The sequence below is a fragment of the Hyperoodon ampullatus genome (assembly GCF_949752795.1).
Source record: "Hyperoodon ampullatus genome assembly, chromosome: 14".
In the NCBI taxonomy this organism is placed as follows: domain Eukaryota; kingdom Metazoa; phylum Chordata; class Mammalia; order Artiodactyla; family Ziphiidae; genus Hyperoodon; species Hyperoodon ampullatus.
In genome coordinates, this window is record NC_136927.1 from 70,959,817 (window position 1) to 70,982,762 (window position 22,946).

The 22,946-nt window shown below is 43.5% G+C and overlaps 1 protein-coding gene across 10 annotated transcripts in view; it reads right to left on the reverse strand.

The window, feature by feature from the left end:
- PTPRT (protein tyrosine phosphatase receptor type T) overlaps positions 1-22,946 on the reverse strand; it is a gene marked incomplete at both ends in the record, with an annotated part of 1,101,453 nt that overhangs the window by 124,603 nt on the left and 953,904 nt on the right. For 8 of the 10 annotated variants that reach the window (XM_079719325.1, XM_079719327.1, XM_079719323.1 and 5 more), the window contains one exon: positions 18,358-18,506. In XM_079719325.1, coding sequence (XP_079575451.1) covers positions 18,358-18,506 — 149 coding nt within the window. Of the gene's footprint in view, positions 1-18,357; positions 18,516-22,946 lie in introns of all 10 variants that reach the window. The other 2 variants (XM_079719321.1, XM_079719320.1) reach the window with 1 other exon arrangement.

The window sequence follows — 22,946 nt, forward strand, 5'->3', positions numbered from 1 at the left end:
AAGCTTTTGCACAGCAAAGGAAACCATAAACAAGATGAAAAGACAACCCTTAGAATGGGAGAAAATATTTGCAAATGAAGCAACTGACAAAGGATTAATCTCCAAAATTTATAAGCAGCTCATGCAGCTCAATAACCAAAAAACAAACAACCCAATCCAAAAATGGGCAGAAGACCTAAATAGACATTTCTCCACAGAAGATATACAGACTGCCAGCAAACACATGAAAGGATGCTCAACATCTTTACTCATTAGAGAAATGCAAATCAAAACTACAATGAGATATCATCTCACACCAGTCAGAATGGCCACCATCAAAAAATCTAGAAACAATAAATGCTGGAGAGGGTGTGGAAAAAAGGGAACACTCTTGCATTGCTGGTGGGAATGTGAATTGGTACAGCCACTATGGAGAACAGTATGGAGGTTCCTTAAAAAACTACAAATAGAACTACCATATGACCCAGCAATCCCACTACTGGGCATATACCCTGAGAAAACCATAATTCAAAAAGAGTCACGTACCAAAATGTTCATAGCAGCCCTATTTACAATAGCCTGGAGATGGAAACAACCTAAGTGTCCATTATCGGACAAATGGATAAAGAAGATGTGGCACATATATACAATGGAATATTACTCAGCCATAAAAAGAAATGAAATTGAGCTATTTGTAATGAGGTGGATGGACCTAGAGTCTGTCACACAGAGTGAAGTAAGTCAGAAAGAGAAAGACAAATACTGTATGCTGACACATATATATGGAATTTAAGAAAAAAAATGTCATGAAGAACATAGGGGTAAGACAGCAATAAAGACACAGACCTACTAGAGAATGGACTTGAGGATATGGGGAGGGGGAAGGGGAAGCTGTGACTTAGCGAAAGAGTGGCATGGACATATATACACTACCAAACGTAAAGTAGATAGCTAGTGGGAAGCAGCCGCATAGCACAGGGAGATCAGCTCGGTGCTTTGTGACCACGTGGAGGGTTGGGATAGGGAGGGTGGGAGGGAGACGCAAAAGGGAGGGGATATGGGAACATATGTATAACTGATTAATTTTGTTATAAAGCAGAAACTGACACACCACTGTTAAGCAATTATACTCCAATAAAGATGTAAAAAAAAAAAAAAAGAATCCGCCTGCCACTGCAGGGGACACGGGTTCAATCTCTGGTCTGGGAAGGTCCCACGTGCTGCAGAGCAACTAAGCCTGCACGCCACAACTACTGAGCGTGCGCTCTAGAGCCCGTGAGCCACCACTACTGAGCCCGCGTGCCACAACTACAGAAGCCCGTGTGCCTAGAGCCCATGTTCCGCAACAAGAGAAGCCACCGCAATAAGAAGCCCGCACACTGCAACAAAGAGTAGGCCCCGCTCGCTGCAACTAGAGAAAGCCCGTGCACAGCAACGAAGACCCAACGCAGCCAAAAATAAATAAATAAATTTATTTTTTAAAAAAAAGAGAGAGAGAGAATTGGGAAGTCCAGTATAGCCAGACTGGAGTCACAGCAGAACTGAGTAATGGGCAACTGGAGAAAGGCTTCAATGCCAGACCTTACTGGGCTAAGGAAGGTCAGAATCAGCACCAAAGAGAAACATGGAAAGCAGTGGCTTCATAGGTACAAGGGTCTTTGTTGTCCTTTGGAAGCATCTTGGGTTAACCTATTTACTATGGTGCCTTCTGAGAGGACGTGGATTGAGAGAAGTCCATGCTTCTTGTGGGCTCTACTGGTTTGGACTTGCAAGTTCTGTCCAGCAAAGAACAGTGTAGACTGCTCATCATGAAAACCTTGCTCTCTGGACCCCTGCAGCTAGAATAGAGTCTTGCTTTTCCTTGAAAACATCAGGCACACTCTTGCCTTGGGTGCCTTGAACAGGGCCACTCTTGACATTTTATCATTTTCAAGTCTTCGGTCAAATTTCATCTTCTGTAAAACTGCAATGCTCCCCACTTATAACTCCAAATACCACTTATCTTGTTCCATTTTTTTCATAGCACTTGTCATTTTCTATAATGCCATATAATTTACTTATCTTTTTATTGTCCATTGTTTATTTTCTGTCTCTCTCTTTCCAGTCCCTACCACCACTACCATGTAAGTTTTATGAGGACAGGGAATTTCCCCTGCTTTATTCACTTGATGTAGCATGAGAGCTAACACGTGTCTAGCACATAGCAGGTGCTTAACAAACATTGTTGAGTGAATGAATGGCAGGAGGGTTCTCATTATGTTCTAATCACTGAAAAGAGTAGTGCAATCTGGGATTTGAAGACATCAGCATCAAAGTATGCCATCTCCCCAATGGCCTCACAAGTGTCTGCATATCTCACATTATTTGGGAGGGAGTACATTTTAGTAGTCAGATCATGTGCAAGATAAATATTAGGCTTAAATCCCTGATATAACTCTTACTAGCTATGTGACCTTGAACAAGTTACTTAATATCTCTGAACCTCAGTCTCTACACTTGTGAAAGAAGCCCGATTCCAATAATAACTGTCACTTCAAAAGTTGTAAGGATTAAAGGATATAGCATATCACAACATCCTGCATAGCCCCTGGTACATAGTTAGGGTTAAATAAAGGTTAGTTTCTTCTACTTTCCCCTTTAAAGACAATGAGGTATATTCCTTAAACATAAAAGTTGACTTTTCAGATTTTCCCAAATATTGGGAATATCCACAAGTGAATAAAGTTGGAGAAGGCTAAGCAGTGACTGGGGTGCGAGGGGGAGAAGGAAAAAATTGTTAGAAGCATAGAGCCCTCTGGAGGAGACAAGGGAGGTCACAAGGGTAGGGGCAGCAGGAGCCACAAAGCAGTTCTGAAGAGTGTCCCTTCTGTATTCCAGTCTTGCACTGAATGATGGAGTCCAAGGATGCCATTATTGGCCATGAGGTCTTTAGAATTAATGCTGAGGACAAAGATATTAGGATTAGGACTTCCCAAGAAAAGGAATTGCAAAGAGCGTCCCATCTACCTCTCCCAGACTAGTGCAGTGGTCTCCTCCTGGTCTCCCCACCTCCACCATGGGATCAAAACCTACGAGTAACCTCAGTCATCTTCAAGACTGCAGGACCACGTTTTTCACGCAGTCCACAAGCATAGTCGGTTGAATACAGAATAGTTAAAAGTGAATCATTGTGATCCATCTTGATCACGAAATTAACATAATGGTTCATTCAACAAATACTCAAGAAGCATCTGTCATATACCAAGCACCTAACGCTAGTCTCTAGGGACACAGTGATAGTCAAAACAGAAGTGGTCTCTGCACTTTGGAGCTTACAGTTTGTGAAGCAGGCAGACAGTAACCCAAAAAACTGTTAAACAAATATTTGAATACATAATACTTATGAAAGAAGGGACTAGAAAAAAATGGTCACTGTTTATATTAGAGATTAGGAAGTTCTCAAAAGATGACAGAGAATCATAGATCTGAAGGATTAATAAAGGTAAACAATGTATGACAGAAAGGAAGAATGTTCTAGAAAGAGGGAAGGGAATTGTGGAAGCCATGATGCTGGAAAATACTTAGTGTTTTCCAAGCATAGAAGGAAAGTCAATAGGACTGAACTATACTGAGAAATCCAGAGAGTGGTTAGAGATGAGACCAAAGATGTAGACAGGAGTCAGATCATTCTGAGTCTTACAGGCCATGAGATGCATTTTAACTTTACTCTGAGGGCAATGGGGAGCCGGTGACAGGTTTTCAGATGGACGGTGGCATGGTAAGACTTGTATTTTTAAATTGAAGAACAGGCTTGGCAAATAGCTATTTTATAAGTAAAGCATAATAATGACATTGAATTATGAGGTAAACCTCTGCTGATGGACCAGTTTGCAAGGAGAGGAATTGGACAGTAAAAGAAGGGTTATTAATAAGAGTGGGGAGGGCTTCCCTTGTGGCGCAGTGGTTGAGAGTCCTCCTGCCGATACAGGGGACACGGGTTCGTGCTCCCGTCTGGGAAGATCCCACATGCCGCGGAGCGGCTGGGCCCGTGAGCCATGGCCGCGGAGCCTGTGCTCCGCAACGGGAGAGGCCACAACAGTGAAAGGCCCGCGTACCACCAAAAAAATAAATAAATAAATAAGAGTGGGGAGCAGATTTACAAGGGCATGTACCTGCTAGGGCCCACCTGGCTGAAGACGCAGTGGAGGACCACATGGGTCTTCACTGTAGCAGAAACAGAAGTGACTCTGCTACTTTGGAGTGACTCTCTTACTTTCTGAGCCTCTGTCACATCTGTAGATCAGAGGGAATTTCATCCAACCTACATCAAAGACCCTGAAGATGAAAGGGGTTTTCACCTTGGAAAAACTGAATTGGCCCAATGAGACATTAACTGAATAAGGCTACTAATTTCAAAAATCGAATATGTCCAAATATTTTCAGGCATCAAACCATCAAAATATTGACTGATCAAGAAAATATAGAGCAAGCATGGATATCTAATCAATACTTCTGGACTTAACAGTCCCGAGAATGGAATGTTGTAGAGCATCCTCTCTCTATCACCTGCTTCATTACAAACGGTTGGCCACACCAATTTGTTTGTAGTCACTATTAATTCTGTAAGCAGGTATGTGTGTGTGTGTATGCATGTGTAAAATAAATGTCCATTGCAGCAGTGTTTTGTGCTAAGTCACTTTCCTTGGATCTGATACATGCAGAAACAATACTTAACTTTTTATTAGTCTTATCAACTCACACTCCAGTACATTCTCCTCACTCTCAGTGGGATGATCTTTCTGGAACTGGACTCAATCCTGCTTCTCCACTTCTTAAAAGCTGTGCTAGCTCCTTGCAGAAAACGTTATAAATTCCAAACTCTCTAGTTTTTGACAATCTTTAAGACACAGCCCTTGATCACTTTTCTAGGTTCATCTCCCACCACCTAATCCCATGGAGTTAAAAATCCAAATACTCCAGGGATGTCAAACCACTCATAATTACAAGTCCAAGGGAAAGGACTTCCTGAGAAAGGGGTCAGGGTCAGGGTGTCTCAAGGAGGATCAGGCCCTCGGACAGAGACACGAACATCAGTCTCCTGCCCTTCACATTCTCTCTCAAGCTCTAGGGAAAAGATTATTTTATTGATGTCTTTTCGACTCTGTATTTTAGTGAAGACATTCACACTCACAAGGAATTGTACATGAGAGCAGAAGCTCTTTCCAGATTCTGAAGATCTTCAGAGACCTTGCCAAACCATGTGCTAGTAATGGAAGAGTTATCACTGCAACCTAAGTGGAAACTGGAGATTTGGAAAGTATTCCTATTTATTGTTCTCACTCTAATCAGCCAAGTATACCTCACACCGTGGTGCCCATCTACATGTATTCTCTTCTTTTAGAACAGGGTGGTAGTTTAATCTCCAAGAGGACCACCATTAAGTCTTTCCCTTCCTGTAGGCATGTGCCATTTCCCCTGTTGAGAGGTGGAGCCTGCTTCTCCACTCTTTTAGGCTTACCTGTGACTGCTTTTAATAATGATATACAGCAGAAGTAATGCTGGCCAGTTCTCAACCTAGTTTTAAGAGGACTGGCATTCCTCCTGGCTTTCTCAGAACACTCGCTCTGGGGGAAGCCAGCCATCATGTAATAAGTCTGACTACCATGAGTCTGCCATGCTACAAAGAAGACTAAGTTAGACGCATAGGGAGAGGGGCCAGCCATCCCCAGATGTTCTAGTCATTGCAACCAAGGGGTCAGACACACAAATGAGCCATTTGGGCATTCCATCCCTAGCAGATGCCACTTGAGGAAGAAATGAGGACCCAGACATATGGCTCTCGGAGAGCCATCCCAATTATTTCCAGCCATCCAAGTCATTCCATCTGAGTCTCCTCATTTTCAAGCAGACACAACCACTATCCCTGCTCACCCCTGCCCCAACTCTTGGCCTACAGAATTGTGAGCAAAATATAATGGTGGTTGTTTTATGCCATTAAGTATTGACGTGGTGTGTCATAACAAAACAAAGACAGCAATAACATGTTTCTCCTTTTCTGCCTCGACAATCTCTGATCACTCATTGTTTAAGATTCAGCTCCGCCCTGACACCTTCCTTGATCATCTTGAAGCAGCCCAAGAAGCCTAATTCCATTTCCTACTGATATTCTATCAACTCATTTTGGCTTCTTCTCATCTAAAAAATGAACACAGGTCAAACCCCTTCCTTTCTATTTAGTGAGTTTCAATAACCAAAGAAACATCTCAGCTCCCAAGACAAATCATGTGGGGAAGCCAGCTCTCCATGACCATACAGATTGGATCCATGTAATTGATGCCCATTGTCTCTCAGAACATTCCCACATAACTGATGTTCTCGTGGCTACTTGTGAGGCCGTCCAGCCAGTGGAGACTCACAGTCTGTTATATCTGCCTCCTGACTTCACTCTTTTTCTTGTTTCTTCCACTGGCAGAGCCAGATAGCAGCCTATCTGAGTCTTTGCCTATATTTGTGTCTGGTCCGAAGACCACCAGCTGTTATCCTTCCCTTTTCTTATGAATAGAGGAATGATTGTAGCACATTACTAGAGCAGCCAACAGTTAACTACTTTAGGATATTTTGAGTAGCAGCTCCCAATTTTGCAGGAACAATGAAAAGGGACTTGTAAAATTCCCCCCAGTGTTGGCAGACTAGAGGTTGGTGACAGGGGTGGAGACATGCTAAGATCTGGATATCAGCTGACTGGCAAAGAAACATTCTTTGATTCCTTTCTCTGCTGCACTCAATTCTGAATGCAGAAAGTGGGTCAACAGTGTATAGTATCAGCTGTACCAGGCTTTCTAAATATTCCTTTTTATTCTGACTTAGTATTGCTATGCCTGAATCGCATCTATCTACACATCCATCCATTTACCCATCTAGTCAACTAAATAAGAATTTCTGTCTATCTATTCTGTGCCACACACCATGCTACATGCTGGGGACACAGTAGTAAGCAAACAGAAATGGTCCTCACCTCTTGAATCTTGCCAACTGTCAGAAGAGTTGGACCTTAAATACATTTGGAAGATGAGGTCAGTGCTGAGAAAACAGAATTCTATGATAGCACCTAACAAAGGAATCCAATCTGGCCTGGGGAGAAAGGGGTCAGAAAAGGAAGAAATCCATGAATTGAGATCTAAAGGAGCCAATTAGAGGAACAGTTGGGTATAGCCAGTGTTCTAGATGAGGAGTTATAAAACATTTCTGTTAAGGGCCAGAGAGTAAATATTTAGGTTTTGTGGGCTAGATGGTCTCAATAGCAATAACTCAACTCTACTGATAGGAGCACAAAAACAGCTACGTATAGACAAGATGTAAACAAATAAGCATAGCTCTTTTCCAGTAAAGCTTTATTTACAAAAAACAAAGAGTGTGCTGGATTTGGCCTGTGGGCTGTAGTTTGTCGACCCTGCTGTAGACAGAGCAATGGCATGGGCAAAGGCCCCGTGGTAGAAGGAGTGTGAAAAGGGTGGAGCACTTAGAGAAGAAGGTAGTGTGGCTGGAGCTCACAGAGAAAGGAAAAGTGAAATGTGAGAACTTGGAAAAAATGAGCAGGGCAAGCTCTGAATATAAGATCTGGATGGGGACTTCAGTTTTTAGCTTAAGAAAAATCAGAAGCCATAGAATTGTTTTAAGCCAGGGAGATATGAGGCAACGTATTTACATTTGCCTTGAATAGATCTCCCTAACTGGTAAGAAGAAAATGAACTAGAGAATGACAAGGATGGATATGAGGATTATTTAGGGGCTATGGATCTTACTGAAGTAGGAGATGATGGTAACTTGGACGAGGATGGAGGTATTGAATGTGGATGGGTTCTACACATATTGAAGATGTAGAATAATCAAAACTTGGTATTGAATTAAATGTGGAGGGTAAGGGAAAGGAACAGGTCAAGACTCTACATTGTATCTCTGCTAAATGTATCTCTGATAATCATGTTTAACACATTTCCTCTTGTTTTACTGCCAAGGGATTGAAATTTTACTTTCATTTCCAGCCTTCATCTAATTAGGGAGTCAACTCACATGGCTGGTGAAGTGAAAAGTAAATCACCCGAAGACAGATGAATTACACGGTTAATGGGCCAGAATAGTCTCCCTTCACCAGACACCATTCTCTGTGCAGCTTCTACACATACCTCTACTAGATGTATCATGCCGTATCACTGTGTCTGTGTTCCCTAAAATATCATGGGATTTTTGGAAGCAGAACTGCCTTTTTCATGTTTGTGTTACCGACACTTAGTACTGTGGTTGGGGGATCTCCTCACTCGACATCCGTCCACTCTAGAGGTAGGTGCAGGTTAGAGATATAACAGACGTCTGGTGGTGTAGGCGGTTCCTCTCAATCCAGTCAAGAGCATCCTACTGAGTCAGCCTAACTAAACATCATGACATACTCCAGAAGTATGCAGGAGACTGAGACCACCTAGAGAATGATGGAGACGGTAATGCAGGGGACAGAGGGATTTTGCCTGTCCTTGGCACTCTGATCTTTTTCTTCCACTTCCTTGAATTCTGCTTTGCAGAGACGTTCCCTCTCCAAACCTCTACCTCCTGTATCATACCTGCTGTCCACCTCTGTGGGCAGTGGGACAACCTACCACCTGGGAAAGAACTTTACGTGCGCTCCTCAACCTCTGTGATGACGTCAACACGACAGCTCCTTCACTGAATTTCTAAGGTATATAGATCTGCACCCAACCACTAATATATAAATCAGACTTCAGACTTTTAAAAACTTCTATTTTGATTCAGAAAGTTATGCTTTGCATACTGAGATCTTATCATAATCCTGGCTGAGTAGACAACCATGAGGCTACCTAATCCATTAACTCATTCACACATTCCAAAGTCCATCTCAGGGTCTGGGTCGATGACCAGAAAGTCTGCACTTGGACTAGTCACGTAGCCCCTTTCATAGACCCCTGTTTTGCCGTCAGTTTTAACTGACTGCTTTTCTGTAGGCACTTCTAATAGGTTAAGTCCTAGTTCGATGCTCTGGTTCTTCCATTAACTTGCTAAGTGATGCCAGGCAACGTGTCCCATCTTAATGTGCCTCAGTTTCCTTATTCATGGCAAAGTCTTCAATCACGGTGTGTATACAATGTAGCAAACATTTATATCTCCAGGCCAGACTCCTCTGCTGAGCTCCAGGCCCACAAATCCAACAGGCTACTTGACATGTCTTCAGTGACTCAACAGCACTTCAAACCTTATCTGTCTAGATCTGAACTCCCCCCCTTCTGCTTCAAATCTGGCCTCTTCTTGTGCTCATTATCTCATTTAATGTCGTCATCACTGCCCACTTAGACTGAGCATAAGCAGAAAAGAGAAGATTCTGGACTAAGTCCTGGGATGTTGGAATGGTTAGAAGAAGAACCAAGAAAGAAGCATGAGAAGAAATGGCTGGGGAGGAAGGAGAAAAACCAGGAGAGCAGAAGTCAAGCCAAGAAAGTATTTCAAGGACAGGCTGCTGACAGGGCAGTCATATAAACCCAGGTTCAAACCTCAGTCTGGTTTCTTGGTAGCTGTGTGCCCTTGAGAAAGTTACTTAAAATCTCTGAACCTCAGTTTCCCTGACCTGCCTCATAGAATTGCTGAGATTATGAAATGAAATGATGCATGTAATGTGCTTTGTCCAGGAATTACTCACAAAATGTTAGCTGGTAGAATTATTATCTGTGTTTTCAACTTATCAAGGCTGTAGCTTTGAGCTGAGGGAAAAAAACCTAGTCTCTAAGCTCAGTTTATTCTGCTACCTAGCAACTATATATTTACATTTTCAACATCACTTCTTTATCCTTGATTACTTTAACAAGCACTTCCTAAGTGCCCTGTTGCAATTCAGGACCACTCTGAGGTGTATAGAACAATTCTATTTTCTTCTCAAGATGTAGTGGCCTAGCATAAATTGTCAAAAACAAGTTCAGCTTTGTAGCTTTACTGAGGTCTCTTTGAAAGGGTATTGAGAAAGAATGTCTGGGCCAGCTCACAATGAAAGTAACGGTCTGTAGCTGATAAAATGCTGTCCCTACTTATTTATAATGGAAAGCTGAATCTATACAAATCAAAGAGAATATGAGGCCAGGTTCCAACAACATGCAAGGGCACCTAACACTGGGATCACTCTAATTTCCAAATAGGTTGCCCCTCCTGGAAAGTGAATTTAAGTAGGCTACAAATGTAAGTTCATTCTCGGGCAGGTTCTAGCTACTGTTCCAGACATATCTCTGGCCATATGCTTTCAGAACAAAGCACCCTGTATTTTAAGGCCCCTTCCTCAAGCTCACCATACCCCTTACACCTCCGAGCCTTTGTCCCTTCTATCTGGGACAATCTTTTCCTTGCACTTTCTTCAAATCAAAATCCATTTCCTCACATAGATAGTACTGTCTAACTCAATTAGGCAGAATTAATCACCTGCTGAGCCTCTGATCAGTGTTCCTGGGGCACCACACATGCCTTTTCTCTATCACTTATCGCATTTATTGAAACTAAACCACTTACGAATCTCTTCTTGGAGGACAGTAATATCCTTGAAGGCAGAGACTATGTCTTATTTATCTTTACAATCCCTACCCTGCTTAGCATATAGTTGGCAGTCAATGAATATTTAAAGGAACACCTCAGTTATTCCCATAACCAGGAGATGAAAAGTATAATTCAATTTGAGAAGGTTAGATTTGTGCAGAAATCGGATTGGGGGTCTACAGAAAATATTAGAAGACAGGCCATTATTGACCATACTTCACTCCTCTGAAGGAGACCAGGGGACAAGGACTAGAGTGGTCACAGCTCCCAACTCTAGCCCAGGTTTTGCTAGTGACTCGATGCGTGACCTTGAGAAAACTCTCTGGGACTCAGTTTTTCATCTTTAAGATGAGGAAGTTGGATCAGATGGTGTCTAAGGTAATTCTTAGTTTTGATGGTTTATTATGTCTCCTTTTGGAGTCTAATATCCTTCTCTGACACTTACCTTAGTTTAACTCTTTAATGCTTGGGATGGACAATTTGTTTACTTTCTCAAGGCCACTTAAATTTCCATTTTGCACTTCCAAGGAATAAACAATTCCATTCCACTTTGGGTTGCCAGGAACTTAATAAGTGTGTCCTTTAATCTGTCAGCCAAGAGGATGACTGCAAAATATTCAATAATCTCTATAAAATATTCAATAAGAGCTTCCCTGGTGGCACAGTGGTTGAGAGTCCGCCTGCTGATGCATGAGACACGGGTTCGTGCCCCGGTCTGGGAGGATCCCACATGCCGCGGAGCGGCTGGGCCCGTGAGCCGTGGCCGCTGAGCCTGCGCGTCCAGAGCCTGTGCTCCGCAACGGGAGAGGCCATGGCAGTGAGAGGCCCGTGTAACGCAAAAAAAAAAAAAAACAGTGACTGCTGAGCCCCACCCGTGGAGTTTGGGGTTCAGTAGGTCTGGGGTGGGGCCCAAGAATTTGCTTCCAGAAAGTTCCCAGGTGATGCTAATGCTGCTGATCTGGGGACCACACTTTGAGCACCACTGCTTTGAGCAAATGACTCAATGTTTGCTGAAACTGAACACTTTCGTTTCCTCCTCTATAAAATGGGAATAATAACATCTATCTTACAGAAGGCAGTATAGTGAGATGATCTTGGCTGTAGGCTTAGGGGTGTCACACAGACCCGGGTTTAAGTTCCAGCTTAAAAATCTGCCATTTAAAACTATGAAGGCTTAGGCAAGTTCCTTATTATTTAAACCTCAGTTTCCTCACCTGTAAACCATCAGGGACAGTCATAACATTTAATCCTCCCAATATACCAATGATATAAGATAATGCATATAAAACACTCAGCTGGAAATGGGCTCATAATTAATGCTCAATAGATAATAGGTGGTATGATGAATATTAATAATCTAATAATTATTGTAATTTGAGGCCCCAAACTGGAAGGATTAACTGAGCTCCTTGGCTAACCCAGCTAGAAATCAAAAATATCTCAGTACACTGGGATAACAGGGTCAAATCTAACAAGAAGACACAGCACAGATGAAATATAAAGTCTTTACTTGAGACCCTCAAATCCCGAGCTGGAAGCCATGAACTCTGTGTGAGGCAGGTACGTGATGGACATTTGGAGGTTAATTCAAACGTGAGCAGTGTGTTCTGAACCCAGGTTTGGAAAAGTGAGTGAGGGTGGTGGCAGCCCCCTGAACTCCCAGTAGTTCGGCCCAGGGTAGACTTGGAAACCACACACTTCAGAGACATGGACTAAATGGAGACAGATGCGCCAATCAAGATTTTGAACAGATTGGAAAACAGAAATGTGTACTGAAGAAGGCTGATGGCTGATGTGAGGGCTGCTAAGCCTGAGGGCAGGACCTGCAGGGCACACAGCTGGCTGCAGTCCAATAGCTGGGGCTGAGGCTCGGAGCTGCAGGAAGAGAAAGACTGATTTCGTTACCCTCTGGGACACCAGAGGGCAGACAAGGGCCAGCGTCTGGTTGCTGACCAACCCACACTTTGTGTGCAAAATCAGGAATGAATGGATGGAAGTTACAGAGAGCAGATTTCACCTTAAAAGAAGACAGAATCCAGTACCAGAAAAGCTGGAACCAGATATGGCCATGGAGCTAGAAGATCTTAGATGAATTCCAGGTCCATCATTCATATATACATACATACATACATACATATTTGGGTTGTGCAAAGATGCTCATTGTGGGACCATGAGTCGCCCACACCAGGCTGCAATCTCTCCCTCTTGCTCATCTCTCTCTATATCTATACAGGGCTTGGACCAGCTCAGGAATGCCTGCGGATGGTATGGGACCATCTGGTCTACAGTCCCACTTCCGAAGAAGCTCCTGGTGGGACAATTCTCACAGGTCCTTTCTGGATTACTGGGCAGCTACCTTCCTGTGACAGGCATTTTGGGCTCTGAAGTGGATAGAGGAGCCCAGAGGAGGCTCTGTCCTATCAGCTAGCAAGGCTATTCACGCTGATCTCCTTTCTTTCCTTCACCCTGCTTTGTGATGGAGAGAAAGCGTAGGTTGGAGGAAAGACAAGATGCTTGGCTTAGAAAGTAGAACATGGGTCCAAACCTCACTATGTATTCATTACGGGACCTGAGGAAGATCTTTTAATATCTCAGAGCACCAGTTTCCTCTACTGTAAGATGGGTTTGCTAACAAACATACCAACTAGAGAGGGTTACTGTGAGGACAGAGTAAGATGCCAGATTTGAACATGCTCATCACAGAGCCTGGCACCGGGTGGGAATCTGATTGGCTCCATGCCAGTATCCAGCCACAGGCTCCTTGCAGGACACTGTGGTGGTAGCAGCTTCTGCCCACGTGGTAGAAAAGGGGAGGAGCCATCAGCAGCCTCATACAGTGAGACCAGTGAGTGGTGAGAGCTGCATTCCTGGTGCAGGAGAGGGAACATGGATTCTGGAGTCAGATAACCCTATTTTGGCTTCCAATCCCATCCCCACTCTAAGCGTGTGGGACTTTGGGCTTATTTACTCCAATTCTCTGAAACTCAGTTTCTTCACTTATGAAATGGGAATAATACCTAATTTATAGGGTTCCTAGGAGGCTTAAGAATGGGATTTATATAAAGCATACAGTCTAGCACATTGTAGAAGCCAATAAAAGTGATCTTCCTATTTGAGCTTTTGTTACTAGAAAGCGCAGAGCCCAAGTAGAATTTGAAAGTTGCCAGCCTGCATATTTAGATTACGTTTTCATATAATGGAGTTATATTTTAAAATAACCTGGTCTTGACCCTCTTGTCTTCATTTATTTTTTCCTGATCCTGATTTAATTCTCATACAGCTGTTTTATTGTAGGTACTTTTATGAATGTTTTTCTAAATTCTTTGAAGAACTAAGTGGATAAAACCTAACTGATGTCAGGAGAGACAGATCCTTATCATGACTGCAAATGCCTGTGTGATTTGCAGCATGGAGTCTCTCTGAACCTCAGTTTCCTCATCTGTAGAATGGGGGTAGTAAGAAACCTACCAGCTCTTTCATGGTGCAGGAATAAGGATCTATGGCTCCAGGTTTTTGCAAAAGGACTTTTGTAAACTATGAAAAACTTAAAAGTAGGAACATTTATTATTTTTGAGACAATGCCCTGTTTTATTCATTTTTGTAATTACGCCCCTCTCCAAACTGTGCTCAGGACTCAGGACAGGGACAGGCACGTACTAAGCACTGAGAAAATGGCCACTAAATCTCACCTCCAAGCCCTCAACAGTGTCTGCTTCTTTATTTAGCAGAGAGCTTGATGGCCCAGCATGTGAGGCTCCTTAGAGATAAACTGCCTTCATCCACCAGACATGAAACCACTGAATAGAATGGAAGCAAAAAAATGAAGATGGAGTTTACTAACAGTATCCAATGGGCAAGTGAGTCTGTCAAATGCTATTACATGAAGGGTAGACAGCCAAGCCCCGTATCATAGAATTCAACAGCAATTTGTTTTGAAGCATTTTGATTTGGACTAAAATAAACAAGGAGCGGATGAGACTATGAACAAAAGACATAAAGAAGATTTAAGCAAGAATGTAAAATGGAAGCAGCAGAAGAAAGACCCAGAAAATGATCCCAGGGAGCAAAAGATCTCAGAAAAAAATAACAAGCCGGTACACAAGGCAGTAAGATCAAAATCAGATTGCTTAATAAAAGCCAGCATTTCTTTAAACTGAAAACAATGCACACTGCTGACAGGCACTCCTTTTTCAAGAATGCCACAGCACTCCAGAGCAACAGTCCATACCTGACAAAGCCCCCTCACCCCTGCATCCCAGAGGTCACTGGTCCTACACAAAATTGGGAGGCTTGATGGAATGGATGTTGCAGGACTTAGCAGTCACTTGGAATCGAAAACCCAGGAAAACAAACCCACACAGTTGGATGCAAAGGTTGAATTAGGCCAGGGCCCACCTGTTCAATAATGAGATAATTGCTCAGGGCAGGTTTTTCTGTAATCTTTTCCAATGTGACATCTATTCTTGTGCTCTGCCTCTAGCAATGCTTCTTCAACATTTGCAAATAATCTCAGGCTCCCCTAAAGACCCGATGGAGAAGCCAGACAGTCACTTCCCTAATGCCACGAAAATAGATTCAATTTTACACACATCAGGGTGACTGCAGAAGCAATTTCTACATCTCCAGTGTAAGCATTACTTACATTTTTTCCCCCTCAAATCACACCCCAGTGATTCCACAGAGCATTTTAAAAGGTACCTGATGCATTCCAGGGCATTCAAAAGAATCCCCAGAGCATGTTTGTGGCTCTAGCCTGAGGACCCCAGATGCATAGATAGAATCCTAAAATATTTATTGATTCAAACAAATGTAAAATTTCTTAATAATTGAGTATAACGTCAATTGAATTTTTTGTCTTTTTAAAAGCAATATCATTAAAATGAATGTACATACAATATACATATACACATGTCTGGGTATGCGTGTTATGTCTGTGTGCATGTATATGTGTGTATATAAATGTAAAACACACATATATCAATCTTGGAAAGATTGTGTCTGGACTTTAAAACATCTGATTAGATTTTACTGGATATGCTGCTTCTTCCTCTCTGGCTGGCCAATCTACCTCAGTCTTGGGTGCTTTTATCTTAAGAGTCTAAGTTTTAGCCCACGGGGAAAATGGAGGTGACGTTTCCCCTTGAAATCCAAGAAATTGGTGTTACCCAGGTTTTCATTTGAAATCAGAAAGCTTAAGATCAAATACCTACAATTTGGGGGTCACGATGTTTGTCATGTGTCTTTGACCATACCTCTTTGGCATTCAGAGTCCTCCCAGGACATTTTTACAAAAATGGAAATGGAAAAAAGGGTGCACAAGAGCCTGGCCTGGCCAGGAAAGGTTTTGGGTGAATAGGTACCACTTGGCCAGCAGTGTCATCAGCTAGACTTGCTAATGAACTTCCTTCCCTCAGGACAAAAGCAGGAGAGTCCGTGACAAGTTAACATGGCCAAAGGCTTGGGGTGGGGCAGTGCTCAGGATGCGCCTTTAAGGACAAACCAAGCCCAGTTCCTCGCTACCCCCTTTTCCACCTCTCCTTCCCTCTGTCGGCATCCTCCTTTCCTGGACCCAAGGGAATGTATGAATCCCAGAAATTCACCTGGGTGGAGAACGGATTAAGAACTGACTTTGTGTTTAGGCAGACTGCACACCTGCTCTGCTCTCTGAGGAAAACAGAAGTTAAATATTTACTCACGAAATAATCAGTATGTGCTGTTAGCCTTCGTCTTTAAAAGCCATTTCTCAACCTTAAGAAGTATTCCAACTTAGCATCACCAAGAGTGGGCAAAGGGATAGCACGCGTCTATTGAAATGATGCAAAGGGAAGTACATACACAACGTGACCTGTGCAGCATTTCTGCCAAAATGTTTAACCTGAGTGTGATCATGATGAAAAAAATCAGACGAATCTGGACTGTGGAACATTCTGTGGACAACTGGCCTAGACTTTTAAAAGATGTCGGCATCCTGAAAGGAAAATGAAAGGTGGGAGGCCTGTTGTAGATAGAAAGGTGATGGGAGACATGGTGGCCAAATATAAAGTGAGCACCTTGACTGGATCCTGGATCAAAAGATAGTAACAATAAGAGAGAACATTTTAGGGCCATGGGGGAAATTCAGCTATGGACTCTGGTCTATCAGAGATTGAAACAAGGTTATATTTCTTGGATAAAATAATTTCACTGTGGTTATGCTGAAGAGCTGTCCTAGTCCTCAGGAAACACATGCTGAATTCTCTGGAGGGGGAGTGTCATGATGTCTAAAACTTACTTCTAAATGGTTCATAAAATTATATATATATATATATAATGTATGTATACATATAGTGTGTGTGTGTATATGAGAGAGAGAGAGACAGCAAATATTGCAAAATGCGAACAATTGGTGAATCTACGTAAAGACTACATGAGTATTCATTTTACTATTTTTTCAGTCTTTATAGGTTTAAAACAAAATCTCTCTTTCCCAAGGTAGCACGTCAATATTTAAAAATATCTGTTGCCTCTTTCAAAGTTCAGCCTTCTTAACAGGGTGCCTACAAGAACCCCCTGCGCGGCTTTTACAAAATCCACATCCTGAGTCCCCATCCCACTCCCCGTGCCCCAGGAGATTTTGATTCAGCAGGTAAGGTGTGGGGCTCAGATATGTGGATTTTGAAAACTGCCTCAGGTAGGTGCTGTGGTACACTTGAGGTTAGGAATCATGGGTCTGAGGTACCCTTGGATCCTGGATCCATCAGGAAGCAGCTGTGTAACTGTGGGAAGGTCAGCCAAACACTGACCTTCTGGATATATCATCTATAAAATGGGAACAATCATACTAAGCATCTCACAAGGCTGTGGTGCAGACCAAGGTGGTCTGTAAATACTTGTTTCCTTTCTTTCTTCATCTTCTCATAGATCCCCGTCATCCCAAATGGACCTTATCTAAGTGATTTTTACAAAATATGATTTCTTCCCTTTGCCACTGGCACAGTGTAGGGGGAACATTTGTCTCTGCTCATATTCCTTTACATTTCCTGCTTTCCCCACTTTGGAGCAGAGGCTGGGGAATCTAGCATTTCTACGCAATTCAGAAAAAGAACTGGTTTTCAGAAAGTTCAGAGCAAAAGTCAGCACTCTTGAGTCTGATCCCCAAGATTAGACTAAACTAAACTAGCTTTAGTTTACTAGTCTTGATGTGCTCCTTTGGATGGGGTGAACCCTGAAATTGTAGCCACTGCTATTAGCTTGGGATCCTGTATTAACTCTGCATGAGGACACCGCTGCTCTTGACTAAATGCCACTTGGATCACTAGCTGTGTCTTGAAACTGACCAAGGCTTGGAAGGCATGGCTTCCAGTTCTGGATAAGTTACTCATCAGCCATGGGACATCAGAGAAGTCTGAGCCTCAGTTTCATAAGCTGAGAAATGGAGACAGTGATAACCCATAACTCATCTACCTTATGTGGTTTATGTGCAGCACTGTTTTGATAACTGTAAGACACTCAGTGCAGCTTGGCATATTTTTCTCTTTAAGGGCACAACCATGCCTTCCTTCTTCTTTTTTTTTACTATTATTAGTTTTAACCTGCCTCTGTGTACACAAGCAGCAGTTAAGATGGCTTGCCCTCATTTCCATCTGCTTTGAGGTTCTGAAATTCTCCTTTTTGGACGGGTGGCCCCATGTCTTTGCCAGGGAGCACTTTCACCCTGGACCACCCCAGGGAAGCATCCAGACTCCATGTCCTATAGCACCTGACACTGTGAGGGGTTAACCGCAGAGGTACCAGGGTCAAGCTGGTACGGACGTCCCCTTCCCCTTAGTTGGCTCCACTTACTGAATCCATTAACGTCCTGTGGACTAGAGGAGAAGCCTTCGTCGTTGCGGCTGGTGCTGAGCTTGGTGGTGGGTTTGTCGGCCGAGGCCACGGGCCCCATCTCCCTCTGCGCTCCACTCTGTGTCTCCTTCTGCTTCTTGGCCAGCTTCCTTTGGGACATGTGCAAGGGGAATAAAATCACAGTCAGATGGTGACAGTTGCATCCAAGCGCTGGAAGATCAGACTGTTCTTTTTCCCCACCCATCATCCTCAACCCCCAAACTGGTCCATTTTCCAGAAACAGAGTCAAGGCAGGTCTTCCAAGGTCAAGGTGGAATAAACCTAAGTCTTCCTGAAACTGCTAAAGGCCTCCATTTGCTCAGAAATATGACATTTATCCTGCCTCATCCTCAGCAATGGGTGTGTTCTTTTTTTTTTTTTTTTGCAGTACTCGGACCTCTCACTGTTGTGGCCTCTCCCGTTGCGGAGCACAGGCTCCGGACGCGCAGGCCCAGCGGCCATGGCTCATGGGCCCAGCCACTCCGCGGCATGCGGGATCTTCCCGGACCGGGGCACGAACCCATGTCCCCTACATCGGCAGGAGGACTCTCAACCACTGCGCCACCAGGGAAGCCCGGGTGTGTTCTTTACTTGAGCTTAAAATGGGAAATGATGAGATCTGCACAATACGGAAAGAGTTGTCTTAGGCACAAATCATTGGTTTCCAAAGAATAAAAAAAAAAAAAAAAAAAAGGTCCTTGTCATGAAGAACCTAGGGGTAAAACGGGAATAAAGACACAGACCTACTTGAGAATGGACTTGAGGATATGGGGAGGGGGAAGGGTAAGCTGTGACAAAGCGAAAGAGAGGCATGGACATATATACACTACCAAATGTAAGGTAGATAGATAGTGGGAAGCAGCCGCATAGCACAGGGAGATCAGCTCGGTGCTCTGTGACCACCTAGAGGGGTGGGATAGGGAGGGTGGGAGGGAGGGAGATGCAAGAGGGAAGGGATATGGGAACAGATGTATATGTATGACTGATTCACTTTGTTATAAAGCAGAAACTAAAAAAAAAAAAAAAAAGGTCTTGCTACATCTATGAAAAACGGTATTTTACAGAAATGTTTGGGTAGCTCTGAACCCCTGGATAAAAAATTTTTTTAATGGAGCCTCTCTAAAGCATAGATATTTAAAAACTGGACAACAGAGTGGTAAAAATCTCAGGTTTTTACATCCTTAGTTTTTCACCCATGGTTGACCCTATGTTTTCATGGTGATGATGATGCTATGTAAAATTTTAAAATATGTAGACAGGTGTTTCAGCTACAAAATGGAAATGGAAGGGTTGTAGAAGGAAATAAAACACAAAACCATACTTTTGGGATCTTATTCAAAATGTAATCACTAAAAAACCCTCTTAGTAATTAAGGAAAAATCATATTCATTCCTATAGTCATAGAGTTTAGCTGATCCCCCTCCCTCTTTTTCCTGAACAGAGGGGAACATCCCAAACTTGTGAGTGGGGCATACAAGACCTATGGCTCCAGGCTTCAACTCAGCCTTATTTTCCACACGTGTCTCCTTTTAGGAAACACCAACTACCTCATCTTCCTGTCCTAACCATTCCTCAGTACTCCCTACTCCGCAGTGTGCCCCCATTCTTCTCCCCGGGCCGCCTCCTCTTCATCCTTTGAGGCTCAGTGGCATTTAATGTCACATCTTGGGCTTCCCTGGTGGCGCAGTGATTGAGAGTCCGCCTGCCGATGCGGGGGACGCGGGTTCGTGCCCCGGTCCGGGAAGATCCCACATGCCGCGGAGCGGCTGGGCCCGTGAGCCATGGCCGCTGAGCCTGCGCATCCGGAGCCTGTGCTCCGCAACAGGAGAGGCCACAGCAGTGAGAGGCCCGCGTACCGCAAAAAAAAAAAAAAAAAAAAAAGTCACATCTTCTCTGAGGTTTCCTCTTGCTCCCTGAACAGATGTGTGGTTTTCTCTTCCAGGCTGACTTTCCCATTGAACACAAATTTACTTAGCACCTACATGTGCCAGTCTCTGCTAGATGTAAGAAGTTCATAGCGTCAAATACTGGACATGATCTTGACCTTCATAGAACACAGACACTAGAGACAAAGACAGGCACTAAACAGGTAAATACATAAATCGATATAAAATCACAAAGGTGAGGAAATCCAAGAACGAAAAACACATACATATAGGGGAGAGCAGCAAATAGCTGGTTTGAACCCTGTCAGGACATCAAGGAGGGCCTCGTTGCCATGTCGGCTAAGCACTTGACTAAGCCAATTGCAGTGATTCAACCCTCCTACCCAGGAAGGCAAGAACCTCTTGCGCGAACCTCTTTCGACTTCCTGTACCTACTCCAATCTCTTGCTGAGTGTCTGGCACACAGCCAGAGCTCAATACATTTGTTGTGCAAATTTATGTTTAAAAGTCTACAATCTGAAGTGTAGAAAAGACTGTCATCCTACTCTGAGTACAAATTATAACCACTTAAAAAAAAGATATATGCAAGGAAAGAGGAAGAAAAAGCTGCATGAAATTAGTTTGTGACCTGAAATACTTCTAGTTAATGAATTATTTTTGTCTAACAACTTAGCATTTCCTTCCTGGGGTGTTTGAAGAAGTGATGGAATGTTCACAGAAGTCGAGACTTTTTTTTCCCTCAGAGCCCACAGAATAGCCATAGCTATAGAATGTGTTTTTTAAAAACCTCATATAAGATAGTCACATGATATATGGGATGGTCGCATAACTCATGCTGTCCTCAGATCCCTCAAGACTCAAGCACTTGTGACTTCCCGAACTTGGAATTTTTTCCTGCAGTTGTTCTGAGATTCCTGCCAATTGGGTCACACAATTTCACCAGCAGGGGGTACCAAGAGCTGTTTAAAAGAGAGCATTGTACAAGCCTATCTATTCCTCTGCTGGGTCATCTCTAGAGCTGAAGAATGTTTTAAGACATAGCAATCCAAAGTTCCCTGCTTCTGACAGGTTGGGACAATGTGATGTGGCTGGTGGTATTCTTCCTTCTAACAGATCACTTGGAGGTCCCCCCCGACTTTTGCTGGTTAGCTGAGCGAGGGTAGGTGGCCAGGCATGTGCCCACGATGGACCATGACTTCTGTGGTTTATCCTGAGCACCACTCTTGATAAGGGAGGGTGGCAGGTGGAATGGCTCCACGGAGAGGACTGTAAGGGCTGTGAAAGGTTCTGGAATCATGCTACGAGAGGAGAAGGAAGAGTGTCTGAAACAGGGATGTTTCTCACGGAGAGGGAATATTCTGGAATGCTCTCTTCACACACGTGACATCTGGCTCTATGTGGTCCCAGAGGTCAGAATTAGAACCACCACATTGGCTTGACACAAGGAAGAAATTTCTAGCAAAGTAGAAGTGCTTGGGTCTCTTTTGAAAGTGCCTAGTGCCGAATTGCCCTTCCCATGTTTTCTTCTTTGGCAACCTTCTCTTCACCTTTAAGGGGCCAACTCAAAGGCCCCCCTACTCTTAGAAGTCTTTGTCTCCTCCCTAAAGTTAGTAGTTTATTTCTCTTTGCACATTAATTGGTTGGAAAAATATTTAATGAGCACCTACTTTGTAGGTGGTTAGACAGAAGTGGCTGTTAGACAGCAGGAGACCATGATGTGAAAAGCCAGACATGACCCCTGCTCTGTTTAGGCTTTTGGAAGTAATGAGCCCTCCATTATTGGAGGAGTTCACGGAGAGACTCAGAAACTACCTGGGAAAGAGGTGGTAGGGATTCCAGCATCTGCACCCTGCAAAACCCTTGAATATGTGGGTGGAGAACAGGAGACCCGGACAATTGAGGGAGAGTGTTGGTTCCACAGGGCTCTTCCCTGGACGTGAAGAGCCATGCCCACTTTCCAGGGGAGACACTGACCAGGCACTCTTTCCTTTCTCCATAGGTTTTTCCCTGACCCATCCTCTACTGGCATCTCTGGACAGACTTTCCTGGGAAAACACAAAGGTTGGAACCCTGGAGCCAGAGAGGTAGCTCAGTCCATAGGAGGCAGACAAAGAAAACACAGCAGCAACTCTACCCCTATTAAAAGCCAGCATTGCGCTCTTTGAAGCCCAGACAGACACTTCTATGCTGACATGATTGAACCTCTAATTAAATTTATACATCAGAAACTGGAAGGGAACTGCACCATTCTCTTATTTTGTAAAAGAAATTGAGGCCAGACAGAGGAGGAGCTTAGACAAGTCATGCAGCATATCAGTGGAAGCCACAGGACCCTAACCTTGCTTTCTTTTCTGCCTACCAGCTCAGGATACCTGTTCCAACTTTCCCCTACCTCTCCTTTTGGGATAAAACCAGAAGTGCAAGTTCAGTCCATGGTAACAATTCTAGCCCCTTATGAATGCAGCAAAACCTCATTAATCCAAACTCCACTAACTCAGAATAACTGTAATTGAGGCAGAGGCTGGGCTACCGCACAGCAGAGTTGATAGTGTAAATGAGAATACGGAAAAGTGCAGGATGAAAAGGAGAACACACCACTTTCTCTTCTTTCAGGAGGCAGGATGGCACAGCAGTTAACATCAACTTTGGTGCCAGACAGCCTGG